Source organism: Ischnura elegans, chromosome X (genome assembly GCF_921293095.1).
Source record: "Ischnura elegans chromosome X, ioIscEleg1.1, whole genome shotgun sequence".
NCBI classification, from domain to species: Eukaryota; Metazoa; Arthropoda; class Insecta; order Odonata; family Coenagrionidae; genus Ischnura; species Ischnura elegans.
The window spans coordinates 7,304,440-7,324,590 of NC_060259.1; the positions used below are offsets into that span (position 1 = coordinate 7,304,440).

The 20,151-nt window shown below is 41.2% G+C and overlaps 1 protein-coding gene across 4 annotated transcripts in view; it reads right to left on the reverse strand.

Moving 5' to 3' along the window:
* LOC124171875 (putative tyrosine-protein kinase Wsck) overlaps positions 1 to 20,151 on the reverse strand; it is a 170,413-nt gene that overhangs the window by 22,710 nt on the left and 127,552 nt on the right. The window contains exon 15 of one of the 4 annotated variants that reach the window (XM_046551255.1): positions 7,765 to 7,985. The exons of 2 other annotated variants lie outside the window; for them this stretch is intronic. In XM_046551255.1, the coding sequence (XP_046407211.1) occupies positions 7,845 to 7,985 (141 nt within the window). In that variant the 3' untranslated portion in view covers positions 7,765 to 7,844. Of the gene's footprint in view, positions 1 to 7,764; positions 7,986 to 20,151 lie in introns of those variants that run through there. One more of the 4 variants, XM_046551254.1, reaches the window with a different exon arrangement.

The following is a 20,151-nucleotide window of genomic DNA, read 5'->3' on the forward strand; positions in this document are numbered from 1 at the left end:
GATTTTATATAATACAGTTGGATGAGAAAAGTTCCGAACTCTGCAAATTTGCTACTCCTTTTGGGAGATACAGATTTTTGAGGTTAGCAATGGGACTAACTTGTGCTCCTGAATTATTTAGTCGAGTGATAACACAATTATTTGAAGGAATGGAAGGAGTAGAATGTCATATAGATGATAGACTTGTGTGGGGAAAATCTAAGCAAGAGCTTGATACGCGACCGAGGAATTTTTTTGCAAGAAGCCAGACAAAATGGGATGAAATTCAATTTGGACAAATGTTCATTTGGTGTGAAAGAAATCAAGTTTTTAGGACACAGGATGTCACATGAAGAAATTAGTCCTGATGAGAATAAAGTTAAACGCATTCAAAAAAATGCAAAAACCTCAGAATAAAAAAGAGTTATAGAGATTTCTAGGCATAACAAATTATTTGTCTAAATTCATTGCTAATTACTCTGAATTAACTTCGTCACTAAGAGATCTCTTAAAGGTTAACTCCTTATGGATCTGGGATTCAATTCATGATGTAGCTTTTCAAAAGCTTAAAGATAAAATAAGTGAAGCTCCTGTTCTTATTTGTCTAATATTTTGGCATTAACAAACCAATTGTCTTGTCAGTGGACAGCTCAGCTTATGGAGTGGGTGCAGTGTTACTGCAAGATGGAAGGCCAGTAGCATATGCATCCAAGTCATTAACTGAGGCACAATGTAACTATGCAGTTATCGAGAAAGAAATGTATGCCATAGTATTTGCATGTTGTCGATTCAGACAGTACATTTATGGAAAGAGGGTTATAGTGGAATCAGACCACCAACCTCTAGGGGTCTATTCTCTAACTCGAAGCGCGGTAGCTTTCTGGTGGAAAGATGCTTAATTAAGCTACTTGCTACCACTTGTATTCTCTAACGCTGAAGCTCCGGCGAAGGAGCTAGCAGAAGCTACCGGTAGCTTATTAGGCTCCTACCCTTATTCTCTATGGGCTGTGAAGCTACTTCCGTAGCTTCAAACTAGCTACCACGGTAGCTTCGCGAAGCGCGCCCTCGGGACCCCGCGCTTCAGCTAGCTACCATCAAAATATATAGGGAATTCATACGAACCGCCGTAAACCAAGTAGCGCATGTCGCTTATTTTTTGTTCTATCCCATCAGTATCTTTCTTGGCACGGCTAGAGATTGAGTGGTAAACAAGGAAAGTGTTGACTATTTTTGTTGTTTTGCGTAATTATTTTCTTTAATGAGGTCGGGAATGCTGCGTAAATTATTTGAAGCCTTCAATTATTGTATTCTTAACAAAGTAGTGGGCATGAGTGACAAATTTCGTGACCAAACATATATGTTTCGGAGTGAACTATCGATCGCGTTAACGAGTTGATTTCATTATTTGGAGAAGAAAAATGTTGCTTTCAATCATTTTATTTCAAGTGAAATCTTATTTTGCATGAAGTCATTACTAGTGAGAAGAAAAACCCCGAAAACAGTGATTATTATAGATGCTGCGAGAGACTGTGTTGTAGTGACAGTACAAATTGATGCTTTGAAATCATTACCAATGCCAATGTATCCACTGCACAGAGATGGATGTCTTATTTTTGCAAGTGTTTATACACTTATGATTAACTTTACCGTGCATTATCAGCAACGATCTTTAAAGTGATCAACGATCTTTTTATTGAAGTGATTGTGTGAAGAGAGTTTAGGGTTACATAGATGCAGACCGTAGAGAGGTGGATATTATTGTGTTATAATGCAATGTAAGGTGTTTCATGATAGTTATCAATAATTTTTTTGCTATTCCAATGAATAAATGTGTTCATGATATCATTCTGCTTTCATTTGTGTCTTTGGCCGTATATACGAATTTAATTTCAGTGCCGGTAGTTAAGTTAGTGTATTTGTTTTGAATTTTGAGAAAGTGTAGCCATGGATATTCCAGAAGCCCACGGAGGAAGTCATCACAAAAACAATAATATAATATGACTTTAATATTGAGAGAAGGAACTACGTTTAATAGGTTGTTTTTTCATAATGACGGTCAAGTTCTAATGAATCGCCCTTGCTTGCAATAGTGCAAGGTTGGCGGTTGGCATATAATACTGATTCATAAAACCATTTAAATATTAATTTAGCCGTCGTGAGAATGGCACGACAGTAGAGTTTTGTGTAAATATCGTTTGAAGCATATTGTGAGCCTAAAATGATTGCTTAGGCCAATCTGAGTGAAATGACGTAACTTTCAAACATAATTTTCTCCACCTTCCCATTAACTTTGTTGAAGATATTCCCGAAATAATATACTTATCGTATGCACATGTTATTGCGATATTCTCTCGCAGTGCAAGAAGGAACAATCTCTGCACAGAAACAGTTGGTCATAAAAATTTTTGCATCAATTAACATGCAAAAGCATAAGGAGCGATGAGTGAAAAGTTCTCGGGAATTAGAACGAAAACGTCATAGCATTGGTTTAATGTGTTAGTAGTTTACTAAAATTTTCTCTTTATTATATTTACTGGCCTTATTACATGGCCTATATGATTATCAATCGTGACATAAACTGCTGCATCGATCGAAACTATTGAATTGATATAAAAGCCGCTTAGCCAAATATAATTATTTCTACGTATTTCTATTATTATGAAAGCTAAAGGCACTCAGCATTTCGTAATTTACAAAGCACATTAATTTCAACTAGAAGAAAAAGTCAGCCGAGAACGACTACATTATGATTTTCCCGCAGGCAACACAATGTAACGAGCGATTTCATTGGTTCTAAAAGTAAAAACTGAGTTCGCACGAAATATTTCTCATACCCCATATCCGGTCTGAGAAAGCTACCAGAAATTCTCGGTATGAATTAGCTACTCCCAGTTAGGGAATAGGGTTGGTAGCCAATACTGGTAGCTAGTTCGAAGCTACCACGACGGGAGCTTCGAGTTAGAGAATAGACCCCCTAGTCTCCATATTTAAAAAACCTTTAGCATCAGTCCCACCCAGATTACAGAGGATGATGTTAGAAATACTTTGTTATGATTTGGATATTCATTATAAACCGGGATCTGAAATGCATATTGCTGATGCATTGTCCAGAAGTCCTTTACAAGAAAAATACTCAAGTTTAGATGATCTTAATGAGGAAATGGTTGCTCAAGTGCAGCTAAATTTTCATATGTTACCTATTTCTCATAAGAAATTGTTACAATTCCAAACTGAAACTGAAAAGGATGTAGTGCTTAAATCTGTTCAAAAATATATACAAGAAGGGTGGCTAGGATGTAAAAAGTCACTGGATGTTAAGGTATTACCATTTTGGAATGCGCGATATGATTTGCATACCATAAATGAGTTAATATTTAAAAATGAAGCTGTAGTTGTTCCAGAAACACTACGCAAAGAAATGTTAGCAAATGAGGGTCACCTAGGAGTAGAATACTGTAAAAATTGAGAAAGAAATATTTTACATTGGCCTGGGACGAATTCTCAAATTATGGATAAAGTCAAACAGTGCACAGCATGTGCTAGTTTTAGCAATGCTATTAGTAATTTGCCAATGAAACCACATGAAGTACCTGATTTTCCTTGGCAAAAACTAGGTGCAGATATTTTTCACTAAGCAGGTAGACATTATCTACTTATTGTTGACTATTACTCCAAGTTCATTGAAACAGCTTTGTTGACTGATCTGAAAAGCAGTTCTGTCATTGATCATTGTAAATCTATATTTGCACGTCATGGAATTCCACTTGTATTGATTACTGATGGTGATAAATAGTTTGATTCCTTTGAATTTAAAAATTTTGCAAAACAGTATGAATTTGAACATGTAATGTCTAATTTAAGTATACCAGGACTAGCCACGGTGATAACTTTTACGGGAGTCACCCGCAATGCACAATTGTGCGAAAAATCCACAGAGAAAAAAAGCTTAACTGGCTAAAGCACTCGGCCGGAAATCGAGGGATCCGGGTTCGAATCCCGGTCAAGGCGAATGATTTTTTTCTCTGTGGATTTTTCATGTAATGTCTAGTCAAAATTACCCTCGTTCAAATGGATTAGCTGAAAGGTCTGCACAAAACCATTAAAAAATTGTTTAAGAAAGCTCATGTTAGTGGTTCGGATCCTTATTTAGCTTTGTTACATTTAAGAAATACTGTTTGGGAAAATTGTCCTTCACCTGCTCAACTGTTATTTTCAAGATCTTTGAATACAAATTTAGTGAGCAGTAGACATGTACTTAAACCTAAGGTTGTTACAAATATGAAAGATGTAATTGACTTTAAGTAACAGAAATCTATGTATTATTACAATAGAAATACCAAAAATTAAAAGGAATTGTCGGTTGGTGATTCTATATGATTTAAAAAAAAACCTGACTCAAGATGGCTAAGGGGTCGTATTGTTGAGAAAAGTGGTTTTCCAAGATCGTATGTAGGTAATTGCTGATGTACTTGGGAAAACATATAGGAGAACCAGGCAACACATAAAAGAGAATAATACATCTCCTCTGAATTATTGGTCTTGTAGCAGGAGTCCGTGTAGGCTGCTAACAATGAAGATTCGATGGAATGGTTTGGACGATGTTTATTGAATTGTGTACAATTCTACACTGAACTGCCGGCCGAAAGGCCGCAGTATTTATTCAGTTTGCCAACTTCCAGTATGTTCTATCTTACTGTTCTTGAACATTAGAGAAACTTCTAGAAGGGAATTCTAGAAGGCCAGAAAAATTAAGTAATAAAACTTTCCGGCACGGAGAATCGAACCCGGGCCGCCCGCTTGGGAGGCGACCGCGCTACCGCTGGGCTATCTGGACTGTTGGAAGGAAGCGATGACGGAGCGCGCTTTAACTTGCCTCCGGGCAAGCGGTGTGGCGGCGAGGCAGGAGGTGCGGCCGCCACACTACTCCCCCCCGGGGAAATACAGCTGGCGTTGTAGCGTACAGGTGAACGAAGAGTCCGACCCGAGCGCGTCGTTGGAGGGGGGGCGGCAGAGGTGCCCGCGGGCGAAGGCGACGTCCCGGTCGATGGCGCGGAAGATGGTTTTCCGGAGGTCGGTTCAGAAGGTCTCGAATTGTCTTCGGTTGTGGAAAGTCGTTGATGGCAGCAACTTTTTCGGGTAGGGGTGAACACCCATCAGAAGTTACGGAGTACCCGAGGAAGGTGACTTTTGTAGCTCCGAAGACACATTTGGCTGGATTAATGACGATTCCATAGTGAGAAAGGCGTTCGAAGAGGGTGTGGAGATGCTGAAGATGCTCCTCTTCCGTTTTTGAGAACACAAGGATGTCGTCCAGATAGGCGTAGCAGAAAGGAAGTCCTTCTAGAGCTCCGTCGATGAAACGCTGCCAGGTCTGCGCGGCGTTCCGAAGTCCAAATGGCATGAAGTTGAATTCAAAAAGGCCAAATGGAGTTATAATGGCTGTTTTGGGGATATCCTCTGGAGCCATGGGAATTTGTGTGAAGGCTTTTGCGCAGTCGACAACGCTAAAAATGTTGCAGCCGTGGAGGGCAACGGAGAAATCTTGCAGAGTGCGAACTGGATAGCGATCTGGGATAGTTCGACTGTTGAGCTTCCTATAGTCACCGCATGGGCGCCACCCATCGTTTCATTTGCGGACCATGTGCAGAGGCGAGGCGAAGGGGCTGTTGGAGCGACGTGCCGTTCCCTCGCGGAGCATGGCATCGAACTCAGCTTTAGCAGCGCGGAGGCGGTCTGGGGCCAGGCGTCGAGCTCGATGATATATGGGAGGTCCAGGTGTAAGCTCTATGTGATGCTGTGTTTGATGGCGCACTTCTCTTGGAGCGCCTGGAGGTTTGGTGATTTCAGGAAACTTGGCGAGCAGGCGGTGATACGCTGTTGTGCCGGGGATTGTCCGAATGCTGGCCTGACGAGAAAAAGCACGGTGTCCCTGAGTACACAGGCCAGTAACTTGGTCGATGAGCTGGGCAGTTTTTAAATCCGGAACCAGGTGAAAATGATCGAGGAAATCCGCTCCAATGAGTGGCTCGCTGACTTTGGCGACGGTGAAACGCCAGACAAAATCACGACGAAGGCCTAAGTTGAGTCGGAGTGGCATCGTCCCATATGTGCTGATCCGGGATTCGTTGGCCGCGGAGAGATCGTAGTTGGTTTCGACTCGTCTGTCGTTGCAGAACTTTACCGGAAAGATTGACAGATCAGAGCCGGTATCGACGAGAAATCGATGACGGGAGTATTTATCAGTAATGAAAAGGCGGCTGCTCCCTATAGGGCGGGCGGTGGCCGCCGTCACTGCTCGCCGCTGGAGTTTTCCGTAGCTCGGGAGCAGGGCGCTTGGCACCTCCTGGCTGCATTACCGAAGCGCCGATGGTAGTAGCACAAGCTGGCGTCGTCGGCTGGGTGGTAAGTCTGGGAGGGGCTTCTGGACCATGAGGGAAAGTAGTCTCGGCTGCGGGAACTGCTGCGTGAGCGCCGGTGCTGATCGTTTAGTTGCGAGAGGAGAGCCGTTAGCTGTTTTTCGAGGCTCCCCAGTCGTCTGGCCAGCGAAGAGAAATCTGTTGAGCTTGTTGTAGCGCAGACGGCAGGAGCTGAAGTGTCCGTTGAGCTGGCAACAGCGTTGACGGCTAGGGCTGGTGGTGGAGGCAGCGGTGTGATCTCGACGATCCGATCGGCGATTTTGGCGAGTTCGTCTAGCGGCAGTGTTGTCTGTGCTTGCAGAATAGCTTGGACGGTAATTGGAAGGCGCGTCAGCCATATTTGTCGCAAGAGTGTATCCTGGATTTGGAATGATCCGTTGAGTGAGCGCAGATGGCGTAGGAGTTGCGACGGCTGCCTATCCCCAAGTTCTTCAGCCTGAAGGAGTTGCCTAACCCTCTTTTCCTCGGAGAGTGAAAGGCGGCGGATAAGTTCATTCTTCAGGTGTTCATACCGGTTTTCAGCTGGTGGATTTGATAGAATGTCTTCCACTTCCTCGGCGAAATGGTTGTCCAATATGGAGACGACGTGGTTGTATTTAGTCTCTTCCCGTGTTATGTTGGCAAGTTCGAACTGCGCCTCGGCTTGTGCGAACCAAACTGAAGGCTTACTTGGCCAGAAGGACGGTAGTTTCACGGCTACGCGGCATGCCTCCTGTTGATTGGTTGCCTGGAGTCGTGCGGCATTTGCTTCGGCGTCGTGCTGGGGTGGCGGAGGTTGCGTAGGCTGCTGCTGCGGTGGTTGCTGTGGCAGCAAAAGTGGCTGCGGTTTTTGCTGCTCCGCCGCAAATGCCTGTTGAAATTGTTGGGCCTGATCGGCGAGGGCCTGCTGGTGTTGTCCAACAAGCGCCTGTTGTGCTTCCGCTTGTTGCATAGCCGCCGTCTGGAGTTCTGTTCGAAGGTCGTTCAGTTGACGAGTAAGCTCGGCGATTTCTTCGTCCTTGCTGGGCATTGCTGGATGCGTTCGTAGTTCGGGGTCACCAATGTAGCAGGAGTCCGTGTAGGCGGCTAACAATGAAGATTCGATGGAATGGTTTGGACGATGTTTATTGAATTGTGTACAATTCTACACTGAACTGCCGGCCGAAAGGCCGCAGTATTTATTCAGTTTGCCAACTTCCAGTATGTTCTATCTTACTGTTCTTGAACATTAGAGAAACTTCTAGAAGGGAATTCTAGAAGGCCAGAAAAATTAAGTAATAAAACTTTCCGGCACGGAGAATCGAACCCGGGCCGCCCGCTTGGGAGGCGACCGCGCTACCGCTGGGCTATCTGGACTGTTGGAAGGAAACGATGACGGAGCGCGCTTTAACTTGCCTCCAGGCAAGCGGTGTGGCGGCGAGGCAGGAGGTGCGGCCGCCACAGTCTCATGATACTGGAAATTTACCTGGGCTATATGTTAAACACCCAGAGAAGGAAAATGCATCTGATGTCAATGAACCTATTGTAAACAAACCCTCTATGACTGATTTCACAACAAGATCTGGGCGAGTAGTGAGACGTCCAAGGCGACTGATTGTGGAAGTCGATCACCTATTGAAGGAAAGGGAGATGTTATGAATGCCTCACACTAAGGTTGGCTAAAAGCTGTGTTTCACCTATTGGTCACCAGCGCCTGTGGCGCACATGGCACAGAGCAGAAGTCAGCTGTGATCAGTTGATTCACCGGGCGGTACGTTGTAAGACACAGTGTAATGTACGTCTTAAGAGTAAATAAATTTAACTTCGTTGAAAGTCTGATATTAATTTAAAGGTGATTAGAATAAATCACAACAATTTCTCACAAGAAAGTGAAGGGGAGAAAGAATATTTTTGAAGACTCATTACATTCCAGCGATAGTTAGCAGTCTGATGATAATAATATTGTTAGCCGCCCACATAATTTCAACATTTATCTAGATAAACGGAAACGGTTGAACGTTTGGGCTGAACACTTAGATACAATTTGCTAACACCAAAACAAAAGCTAAAGACATTGTTTGGGTTTCACCAGGGCCAACATCGTTTCCTAAGAATGCCGCAGCTGAACTCGAATTGTTGCCGAAAATGATTTCACTGAACCTGATTGAAAAGAATGTCAAGAATACCAAATTGTATATTGAAGGAAAACTGACATCTCATGTGTACTCGAGAATCCGAGATTGCATCACTACTTCTCGTGTAGAAATAATATCTTTCTTTGGAATTAAATACACTCTCTCTGTAAATAAAAGTTGCAAGGCAGATGCTAGAAGAGCTTGTAAAACAGGCCTGATGATTTGCAGAACAGCATTCAGGATAGCAACGGGAATACAGGTATTCGAATGGGAAAATAACAGCAAAACATTACTATTCAAGTTTTGATTTAGCAATGTATTTGCTAGATAATGGTTTAACTTTCTGAGGTACTGTGAAAAAACCTTAAATCCACAGAGATTTTCTACCCTGCAAAATTTCGATAGGCTGGAACTTCATTTCTTGGTTTCCAGGACACCTGCACCTTTGTTTCGTACTGCACTAAACAAAACAAATGTAAAAATTCTGCTTTCAACGTTGCACTGCAAAGAGGACATTAATATAGAAACTGCAAAAAGGACATTAATATAGAAACTGCAAAACCTGAAATTATCCTGAACTACAACTCAACAAAGGGAGGTGACGATTCTGTGGACCAGAAGTGTGTAAATTACTCCCCTTCAAGATGAACACGAAGGCCTCTATAGCAATTTCTCCCATTTTTTTATACGGCTACTCTTAGCAACCACGTGATTTTTGTAGCAAATAATAAAATCCATCAAAGACCAAGAATGGAGTTCATGGAAGCTCTCGCGTTTAGCCTTGTAGATGAATATCTGAAGTCCATGGTGAAAGATGGTATTCTTCCAGCAGACACAAAGGCTTTTCTATCAATGAGACTTGGGAAAATTCCTGAAGTGTCTGCTTCCACATATGAACTTCAATGTAGGGCGGGTCATATTTTTACACGTGGAAAATATAAAAATTATATGACGGCAAATACATTAATGTTTTCGATTTACAGGGTTCCCACTCTACCTGAATAATGAAATTCACAGCTTTTTCCAGGTTTTCACGGTTATTTTTCAGGTTTTCACGGTTTTTTTCAGGTTTTCACGGTCTCAATTTCGCTAAATTCACGGTCTGTTAATATGCCAACAATAAGAAAATCACTGGCCGTATAGCAACAGAAAATTAACATACACGACAAACGCCGTGAATGTTAACGCCGCAATGAAAAGTGATATCTGTTTTGACGTGATCTATCGTTTGCAAAATTCAGGGCCGACTAAAGGACTAGCCCAACCGCGCTCTTGCCTGGACGCCGAATACCCTTCGGACCCTCTTCCGTCCGGACACCCGAGGTCCTTTTTTAATTCCTCGCCGAGAGATTGTTTTTTGCGCACGTTGTTATTACTGCACATTAACCGAATTTCCCCCACCCCTATCTTTCTTATTTAACGGAAAATATTTTATTTAAATTGTTTATAGAATATAATAAATTGATTCTTTCTTATTTAACAGAAAACATTTTATGAAAATTGTTTATAGAACATAATAAATCGAAAAACAATTTCATACAACGTATTAGCACAAATCTAAGACGAACACGATTCTAAGACTACCCTCCTTTTTTGGAACTCCACTAGGGGAAAATTTTTTTTCCGAATATCGATACGATTATAAAATGAATGCGGAAAAACGATCAATGCTTTATTTTTTTGCTACGTTGCCTATGTCCCAGGAAACGCAGGATTTTGGCGAGTAATTAAGATTACCATTAAAGGTTTCAAACAATATTTTAGATAATAACAGGAATAGTAGAACTTTATCAAGACATATAGGTCATATTGTTGATTCGACCCATATCTCTTTCAAAATTCTGAAGGAAAATGCCACCTCACTAAAAAAAATGTTTGCTCTCAACTCGGCATTTACACTGGTATTACAGATTTCAGTCTGATGTAAAAATTCTTATCCATCAAACACCATTTTCAGTACACGTATTCACGAGAGCAATGTTCATGCTGTGCCTAAAACAACCGCATTCGCCGGCACAGTGACTGGTTGTGAGATGGATGACGAACGCCAAAAATAGTCGATTACTTGAATTGTTCTTGTCTAATGAATATATTTTTAATATAATTGAGGTAGTGTGTAAAGCGTGAACAATGTTGCGTTAATCGTCAGTGGCACGCCCACCTGGATCTTCGCCTTCATATTTCTACTTGTTTTCTCCAGGTAGCTCACTCTACCCCCACCCCTACCGTCATGTGCTAGCGGACAACCCAAGGCGCTATGCAATATTCACGTGCATCTAGCCCGGATTCTTTTCTTCGTGTTCAATTATTTTCAGTCCATCTCTTAAAGTTCTCAATAGTTTCTTCGGAGGGGCCAAGGTCCGAAGACGAATAAAATTTAACTAGTGAAAATGAAAACTGACTTTATTAAACCCACATGGAAAACACTCGGTGGTTCGAAGTCCAGCCACCCTGGAAAGTAGGGAACCACTCGTACGAGGTGAAGTTCGGAACTGATGCTATCGCGTACGGGGGTACGCAGAGCATACTGCAGAGGGCGAAGCGTGACCATATGACTGCGCCATCAAATTTTTTACCCTAAAGATACCCATTCTTTTCTATCGTAGCGCCAGATGAGCAGATGTATTCGGATTGTTAGTAGAGAGAAACAAAAATCCTTAGAAGATATTCCTTCGTCAGTAACTCTGACAAGTGAGACTTATAGTATAGCTCGTAAATTAATAACTGATAACAACCTGATATCATGTTTTCGGAACAAAATGCCGAATTAACTGCCGAGAAGCTCAACTATGAGGATATCGCGTTTCGCCAAAAATCAACATCATATTTTTCCATCTACCTATTTCCTTGCTTAAAATACGTCGTGTTTGGTCTCGTTTTTTTAATTACGTGCAAATGACTAATATTTCAATCTAATAAAAGCATAACAGCAATTGCTGAATATCATTGTTAGATACCTTTTGGGCTAATAGGTGACTCATGCAGCAGTTGACCTCCAGGAACTGGGAACTTTGAAGGAGTTAGACTGAAAAAGGTCGGTGGGTGAGAAGAGGGGGGAGAGCGAAACACGTTTCTACTGTTCTCGTGTAACTCGATATTTTTTTCGAAGCTAAGGTCCTTGTAATACAATCCCTGCGCGAGCTGGGACCTTTTTTTTATTTTGAAGAAGAGGAAAGCATCAGAAGGGGGGAGGCCAATGCTGAATGGAGGGGGATAACGGATCTTGGGAAATGCGCTAATGTTACTTTCCCACGGCACTGAGCTTCTCCCAATGGTAGTTCCATCTCTTGGGGAAGATACCAACTATGTGCTTGTTGTCATTAGCCATAGATGACACATTGTATTTATTTCGTCTCATTTTTGTCAAACGATGGATGCGGGAAAATTATGCGTCGGAACTGCGATCTTCAAACGATCAATGCGAGAAACGATACTTCGGGGAACGATAGATGCGGGAAAAATTACATTGTCTATAAGGAACTTTATTTGGGACCAGAAACGGAGAACGATCAATGCGGGAACAATAGATCGAGGTTCCACCGTATAACTTTTCTTTTGAAAGCGGCAGTGTAATGACTTATTTTCTCTGCAATCGTAATACCCTGAAACCAAAACTGAATCGATCTCTCTAATCAGAGGCAAATCATGCTCCCTTTTTACTGTTGTTCTGGGAAAAATGGAACGACTTTGTAGCAGTTTATATCGCGACGGCATTGAGGCTTTAACGTTACAATCCTAGGCGGATCTAGGGAGGGGCATGGGGGCACATACCCCCCAGACACTTAAAAAATATGCAAGATTTTGAATACGGTCACATTATCATTGCGCTCGTTTTGTATCATGAGGTATCCTTGTGCCCCTCCCCCCCCCCCCCAGAACAAAATCCTGGATACGGCTTTGCTTGTGCTCCCCCACTCCCCAGAAAGAAATCCTGGATCCACCTCTGGTTAAAATTTAGGTAAATTGTAATCAATCACACAAAATTTTGTAAGTTGATCAAGCTCTAACTTGAATGGAGCCGAACCCAGGCTAAAGCAGGCGATCTCGCGGACACGGCAGAAGTGCACCCGGCGATTGATTGGCACGCACGCTTTACCTGCGGCCTAAAATGGCAATAGTTTTTCACTTAAACACAAAATTAAATAAGCTAAATTACTGTTCTGGTATTTTTGAGGTTGATTTTTCGTTGTATTGCTATAAATATTAGGTGGCAAACTCAGGTATCCATAATTTTTTCCGACGAAAATTATGCAACCCGATTGACGTCGAGAATTTTGCATTCGATTTTAAGACGAACCCTCTTTTATGCAGGAGTTAGGAGGGTAAAAAACCTTGTGTTATATAGGTGGAAATAGGTAAATTATAATTCACTTGGTTTGAAATATATAAAGACATAATAAATACCTGCTGAAAGATGTTATTTTCACTTTCACTTTACTTTATCACTCGTCAAATATTTCCACACAAACTTTCCGGTTGCGACGTAAAACTGGCAAGTCCCAGGTCGACGCATGCGAAAATCGTGTAATGCTGTGTTGCCATAAGCGGAAATCTTCTCTCGTTTTCAGGCCGCAACGCGCGAGAATTAGAAACGTCGCGCCGAAAGCTCGCTGTCGCCCGGTTCAAATGCAGGGAGCGTAGTGTGGTAGTGTCCACAGCGCATAGCAGGTTGTCAAGGTTAGCGGTCTTCCAATCACAGGATTGAGGGTGTTGAATAAACGTTCAAATTTTTCACAAATGCCATCTAGATTTAGTTTCGAAAGTGGTCGCTGCAGCCAGTGGGAAGCCTAATTGGGTGGAAGGGGGAATAAGCAGTGACAGAGGGAGGGGAAACCAAGGCAGTCGAGGTAAGTAAACAAGCTGATGAGAATTGGTGTCATATTTCAGGAGGGGGGAGAGAAAAGGCCTGCGCTGGGGAAAGATGTTTTTTTTTTCTTTGGGCAACATTCGTTCCCACGCTTTTCTGACCCATGCGACGATGCTCACCACAATGAATAGAAGTGCGCTCTCTACGAACGAAGTTGAAAATTTCTGGGAAGGTATTCTTATCAAGATTGAGAGATTTTTAAGGTTTAAGGACGAAATTCACGGCTTTTTCCACGTTTTTTCACGGTAGACGAAATTCACGGCTAATTCACAGTTTTAAGGTTTTCACGGTTGAGTGGGGCCCTGGATTTATAATAATCATTCCAACTGCATCAAAAAATGTCATGAATGTCATTACAGAGACAGTAAGGGTGCCTTCACAGGTTTACGTTGCGTCGACACCACGAGAGCTCCTGCCCCACCAGCAAATTATGCCCATCACAGCTCTGCGTTGCGAAAACAAATGAAAGGCAAAAAGTGTTGGCCCCTAAAAATCGGCCTGGGAGCATATCATTTTATGATTTCGATCCAAACGTACAATACATATGTTGTTTTGTGTATTTTTATACATTTTCATTTTTTAAAACATTCTTCTTAACTATAAATAGCATTTGAAGTTAATATGGCGACCATAATGTCGATAATCATGCATGTAATGATGGCCCTTTGCAATGCATTATTATGATCTTTAAATTTTATTTCCTAACTCGGAATATTCGAAAAATAGCTAATTACATACACTTAGTGAACATGATTAACGTGGAAAGTTGTCAGGAATACAGTGAGTCCTCATTCTACGTCACCCCGTTTAACGTCATTTCGCGATAACGTCACGAAAATTTTGAGACCATCATTCGTTTATCGCACCTACGCTTAGCGATAACGTCAAGTCTTTTAAATTTCGCATGAAAAAAAAGGCGAAGCGGCGGGCTTTGCAGGTTGTTCATTTTGTGGGCGGTAATACAGTCAGTCTTAGCAAAGTGTAAAACGGTGTGTTTATTCTTAATTGCGATTACGGTTTTAGCAAAAATTTCTGCAAAATGATTTCTTACGTAGGTGCGCAAGGTTTTACTTGACATAATGGTATTCAGGAACCTAAAAAGTGATTTCAAGGCATTTATCCGAGTAGAACTCCGAGATTTTGTCGTCACTTTTTTTGCCGAGTTCACAATAATTTTGGTTCCTGCAACTGCGACGATGTTTCAGCGATGATGATGCCCAGGCGATGCTCCCCCGGGCGACCACCATAGCAAAGCCGAAAAGCAAATGCTGGAAGATACAAAAATGGAGAAGGATTTACGTCACTGCTGCTATTGTCGTCGATTAAGACAGGAACTCGTATTTAAGCGATAGTTTGGCATTCCCACCGTAAAAATGCCCCAGATATGATACGCTAACATTTTTTTCGCGTAGAAATTGTGAGGTCTAGGAGCTGATATTCACTTTTTACATTGTTTCTTATGGGATATTATGCTTCGATTAACGTCATTTCGTTTATCGTCACATTTGTCAGGACCGGTAAGTGACGTTAAACGAGGACTCACTGTATTTATTAATGATAACTGCTGTTCAAACCGATTGTCGTAGTCATGTTATCTAAATAGCTCCAACTGAGTAGATTATGAGGGCACAATTATCAGGTATCTATTGGAATTCAAATGACCGTAGTCACCAACAAGGAGCTCTCAGTCTGTATTTAGCTTGTGATACCATTGACGGGTATGTGTTATGCTAATCTACACTCCTCAGTGATTGTAATCTAATACATGGCTAGCATTTATCCTACGTTTAGGAAAGATACGAAATATCTATGCTTAACACTTCAAAATAATAGTGAATAATGAAATAAACAGCATTTGTCACTCCCATTAGAGCTAATCTTGCATATTTGTACACCTAAGCTTCCCATAAACAATCACTAATTTGAAATCGTCGGCATACTGCCGCCTTGACGTCTTCAATTCTCAAAGACGGGCTCTGATAGGCTCGCTACCCATGGTGTCAACGCAACGCCGAACTGTGAAGGCACCCTAATAATAATTAAGATCCTTATAAGGTCAATAAGGATGAAAAAATAGAAAACTTAACTTTATTTATAGTTTGTTATTTTTATAATTTTAATGATTGCACTAACGATTTGGCATATCCTTTTCCTTTTTTGTGTGTGTTGTTTCAACTTGACAGTGTCTAGATTATCGTCTGCAATTCCTTTAGAAAAATTAGTCTAAGTATTTATCAAGAAATTTGCACATATTTATGCGATATTTTTGTTTACAAATGAATGGGAAAAATATTTAAAGTGCTTTTATTTATTAGAAGTTACCCAAATACGTTAAAACACCCTCAAATTCGAATGTATATTTGGGAAAATCAAAAATGTTAAAGTGCAGCAAAAAAGCCGCAAGCGTGCACTGGTGCTATAATTGCAGATGCGTGCACCTAAGGGTTAAGAGTATCAGTCAATGATGATGCAAGGCTTTTGCTCAAAATTTGTGAACACTCACCAAAAGACAAGGAGTTCAATTCTAATTTGACATTTTTTCTGAAAAGAAGCAAATATTTATTGAGCAAAATCACTGATTGAAAAAAATATATGACCCAGGACCTTAGTTGCAAAGAGGATGCCAATACAAAAAAAGTGTTCCTGCAGGCTGTTTTTTAGTGGAAGACCAGACCTAGATGGTGTTTTGAGTCCAGAAACTTTGAAGTGATTCACTAGATAGGGGAAAGCCGAACCATGAATAAATGCAAGTAATGTGCTTGAGCATGCTTCTTTGGCCTTCCCCTGTGTAGAAAAATCTGATGGATATACACGTCCTTTAGTCAGGAAACCTACTGATGCATCTGTCGTTAGTAGGGATAGGGTTAATATCATCGACAATTAGTGGGAGGAGGTTCATGTTTGACAGTATATATGTATTTACATGGCTGATTTGAGTTCTTTGAGTATAGGAACTGAAGAGAATATGTTATGTACACCAAAAGACACTAGTTCAGCATTCAATTGTAAGATCATGTTCTAAGTTTTTTCGTCAACCTACCTATGTTGAAAATGTGTATTTTACAGAATAATGATTAACTCACAGAATAAAACATTCAACTTGAATACAACCTACAGTGGAACCTCGTTAAAGTGAATACGGGCTATTGCAAGACCCCCGCCATTACGAGAGATAGCCGAGGCACCGTCAATTGACCATATAATAAGCATGTAAAAAAATTCATTTTTACGAGTCCCATTTGGTGTTGGCACTCGCCATCGCGAGAGTTTCCATCGCCGGAAAACCTTCACCAAGAGTCCCTAATCTCTGTAATTTCTGGCGATCTGTTAGAAATGAAGTTAACATGGAGTGCTCAGTCTCAAATTCATGTAGTAAACTGTCATGTGGCATATAAGTAGTTAATTTTCGGTGAAAATATTGTGGCATTAACATTCGAGAATTTTCGAACTTCTTTTGTTCCTCGGGCGGCAGAAAGCAGTCAGCAGCATAGTCGCATAGTGCGTGAATAGAGCATTTGAAGGGAGACATTATGGCCAAAAAACACAAAACATGCCTAAGAAAGAAAATAATAAGAATAGAGTAATAAGAGAGTGGCATAATTAATTTATCTTCCTATTCGCTCTTCACCATTAAAAAAACAAAAGCACCCGAGGAATGCAGACCATGATGATTTAGAAGGATCTTTGTTCAGGTGGTTTTTGCCCACTTCAATTTGCGGGAACTTCTGAGAAAGGGGCTATGCCTAAGCCTAAAGCGGAGTATTTCAGGGATAGATTACGTAAGGAGAACTTCAAGAGTTCGGAAGGTTGGTTATACTAATTCAAAGCACGAAAAAGTTATCTCCCATCATAATTGCTGATGATGCCTGCAGTGTAAACCCGAAGTCATGGAAGAAAGGAATCCGATCCTAAGTATCTTAAGAAGTATTCCCCGCATGATATAACGTAGATGAAACGCAACTCTTTTTCAATTTACTCCCCGACAAAACCCTTGCAGTACGAGGTATTTCTTGCAATGATGCTTCTAAAGGTAGGTAGTGCGCCTTAGGGATGGTGTAGGATGTATGCTACAATAATACTTAGTGTGTTGAGCGTGAATTGTCCGGATGGAGGTATGTATTTATTCTCTGTTGCGGTTACAAGTAATAGTCACGATTACAATGTACTATTCACAAGGGTGAACTATTTGCGTCAGTGGTCGGAGTCGTACTGGCACTCTCTTCTGTCACCCAAGGCCGGTAAAGGATCAAAATCCTTTCCTTTACGGACCTTGCCGTCACCGGGGCGTCCAAGCATCCTCTAGTGGCCGCTGGAAGAACTCACAGAACAACTGACTCTCGTTTGGCGCTATGTCGTCTGTATTTGGTGCCGCCACAGATGGCATGTGTGAAGAGCTGATGCTGCGCTTTTAGTTCATTTTATTTAAAAAATTCTGCATTCCTTTTTCATGTTTCTCAGTAATTATTGAGAACGTTAAATCAATAAATTCATACTCGTAAGTTTTGTTGGCCTTAGGGTCCATCAGATGCGTACGCCTTTCTGTTTCTTTGCCGCAAATATTACCCATGTGTGTTGTATTCATCGCAAATTCTTGTATCTTGCTTTTGTCTTACTTAAGTGACATATCAGCATAGTATCAGCTTTTTCGTGAAATAATATCACGCTAACATCTTTTCTTATATTACCAATCTTAATTCAAATTGTTTTTATTGCAGTTCCGTGGTACACTCAGTGTATTATTTCAAATACGTCGCGAGCATAACACTCAAAAAGGAACTTTTTTAAAAATCGGCAATTTTAATCACATCATTTTGCATGCTTAGCAAACTTTTTACCGTAGATAATGAAGATATTACATTAGATGATAGAAAAAGTCTTCTGCAGCAGGATCGTCCTACAACCTTCCGCCATTTTTGTCTGCAGAAACACATGCAATATGTACTTTATTTCACTTAACTGCCGCTTAAAGTACAGGAACAATAAACGTACACCAATGGAAGCATTTGAGGTACAGTGAGTCCTCGTTTAACGTCACTTACCGTTCCTGAAAAATGTGACGATAAACGAAATGACGTTGATCGACGCATAATACAGTGGAACCTCGATCTGTCGTTTTTCAGGGGGATGGATGAAAAAAACCATGAATGCGGGAAAACGATCGATGCGGGAATGTTTGTCCGGGTTGCCTATGTCCCAGGAACCGCTGGATTTTTGCGAATTATGATATTCATTAATGGATTCAAACAAGATTTCATCTGATTAAAGGAATATTATTACTTTATCGAAACACTTAGGTCATATTGTTGACTCGGATTATATATCTTTCAAATATCCTGAAGGAACACGCCGCCCTGCTAAAAAATGTTTCACTCCACTCGGAATTTCCACTGCTATTATGCATTTCTGTCCGATGTAAAAATTCTTATCCATCAAATGCCATTTCAAGTACACGTATTTACGAGAGAAATGTGCGTGTTATGCCTCAAACAACTGATTTCGCCGTCGCAGTGATTGGTTATGAGATGGATCAAGAAGGCCAAAAATAGTTTATTATTTGAAATGTTCCTTTCTTGCAATTTAATTTTTAATATGATTGAGGCAATGTGGCGTTAATCGTCAGCGGCACGCCCACCTGATCCTTGGCTTCATCCCACTTCTTGTTTTCATCAGGGATCTCGCTCTACCCCCACCCCTGCCGTCATGTACTACGCATTTCTAGCCCGGATTCTTTTCTTCGTCTTCAATTATTTTCAGTCCATCTTTTAAAGTTCTCACTTGTGTCTTCGGAAGGGCCATGGTCTGAAGACGAATAAGAATAAAACTAATAAAAATGAAACCGGACTCTACTGAACCCACATGGAAAACACTCGCCAGTTTTAAGTCAACCCACCCTGGAAAGTACGGAACCACTCGTACGAGGTGAAGTTCGGCACTAATGCTATCGCGTACGGCGTAAGCAGAGCTTACTGCAGAGGGTGAAGCATGACCATAAGACGGTGCAAATTTTTTATCTTACAGAGAAGGCAACTTACCCACTCATTTCTAACAATAAGTAGCGTAGCTCTAGATGAGCAGATGAATTCAGATTGCTAGTAGGGAGAAACAAAATATCCTGAGAAGACATCGCTTCGTTAGCACCTCAGACAAGTGAGACTTGTAGCATAACTTGTAGCGTAAATTGTAACCAGACGCCCTGTTTTCGAAAAAAATCCGCATCAACTGCCGTGAAGCTCACTATGAGCTGTGAGGATATCGATATTTGCCAGAAATTACCATCTTATTATTCCAACTATTTCCTTGCTTAAAATGGTTAAATAACGTTAGAAATACGTCATGTTTGGTATCATTGTTTTTTGCCCAGATAGCACAAAGTAAGTGAGTTAACCGTTTCTTATGGTTTTCTTACGGAAAAAATTGATAAGCAGCTTATCGTAAGCTAAGGGACTTATATAAGGCAAGGGTAAGACGTTAGGGGCGTTTAGGTAAGGAATGCCGTCAAATATCCTCAGGCAATGTAAGTCACTTCTGTTGGAGCGCCAAAGGCGGCTGAACAGCGTACTACACATGCTACGCGGCTCATCTTGACATGAATTTAAAGGCTATTGGGGAATTTTAGCGAGTTTTTAGAAGGGCTGAACAACTGATAACAGATTTTCCCGTAAATAGAAAAAAATTAATAACTGCAAGCAACCGGCTAGTGAAGATATGAAGCATAGTACAAGTACTCTATCCATGCGGCGGAAAGAAAAAAAATAACATCAGGATGGATCCGAACGTGCGACCCTCGGAACCGAAG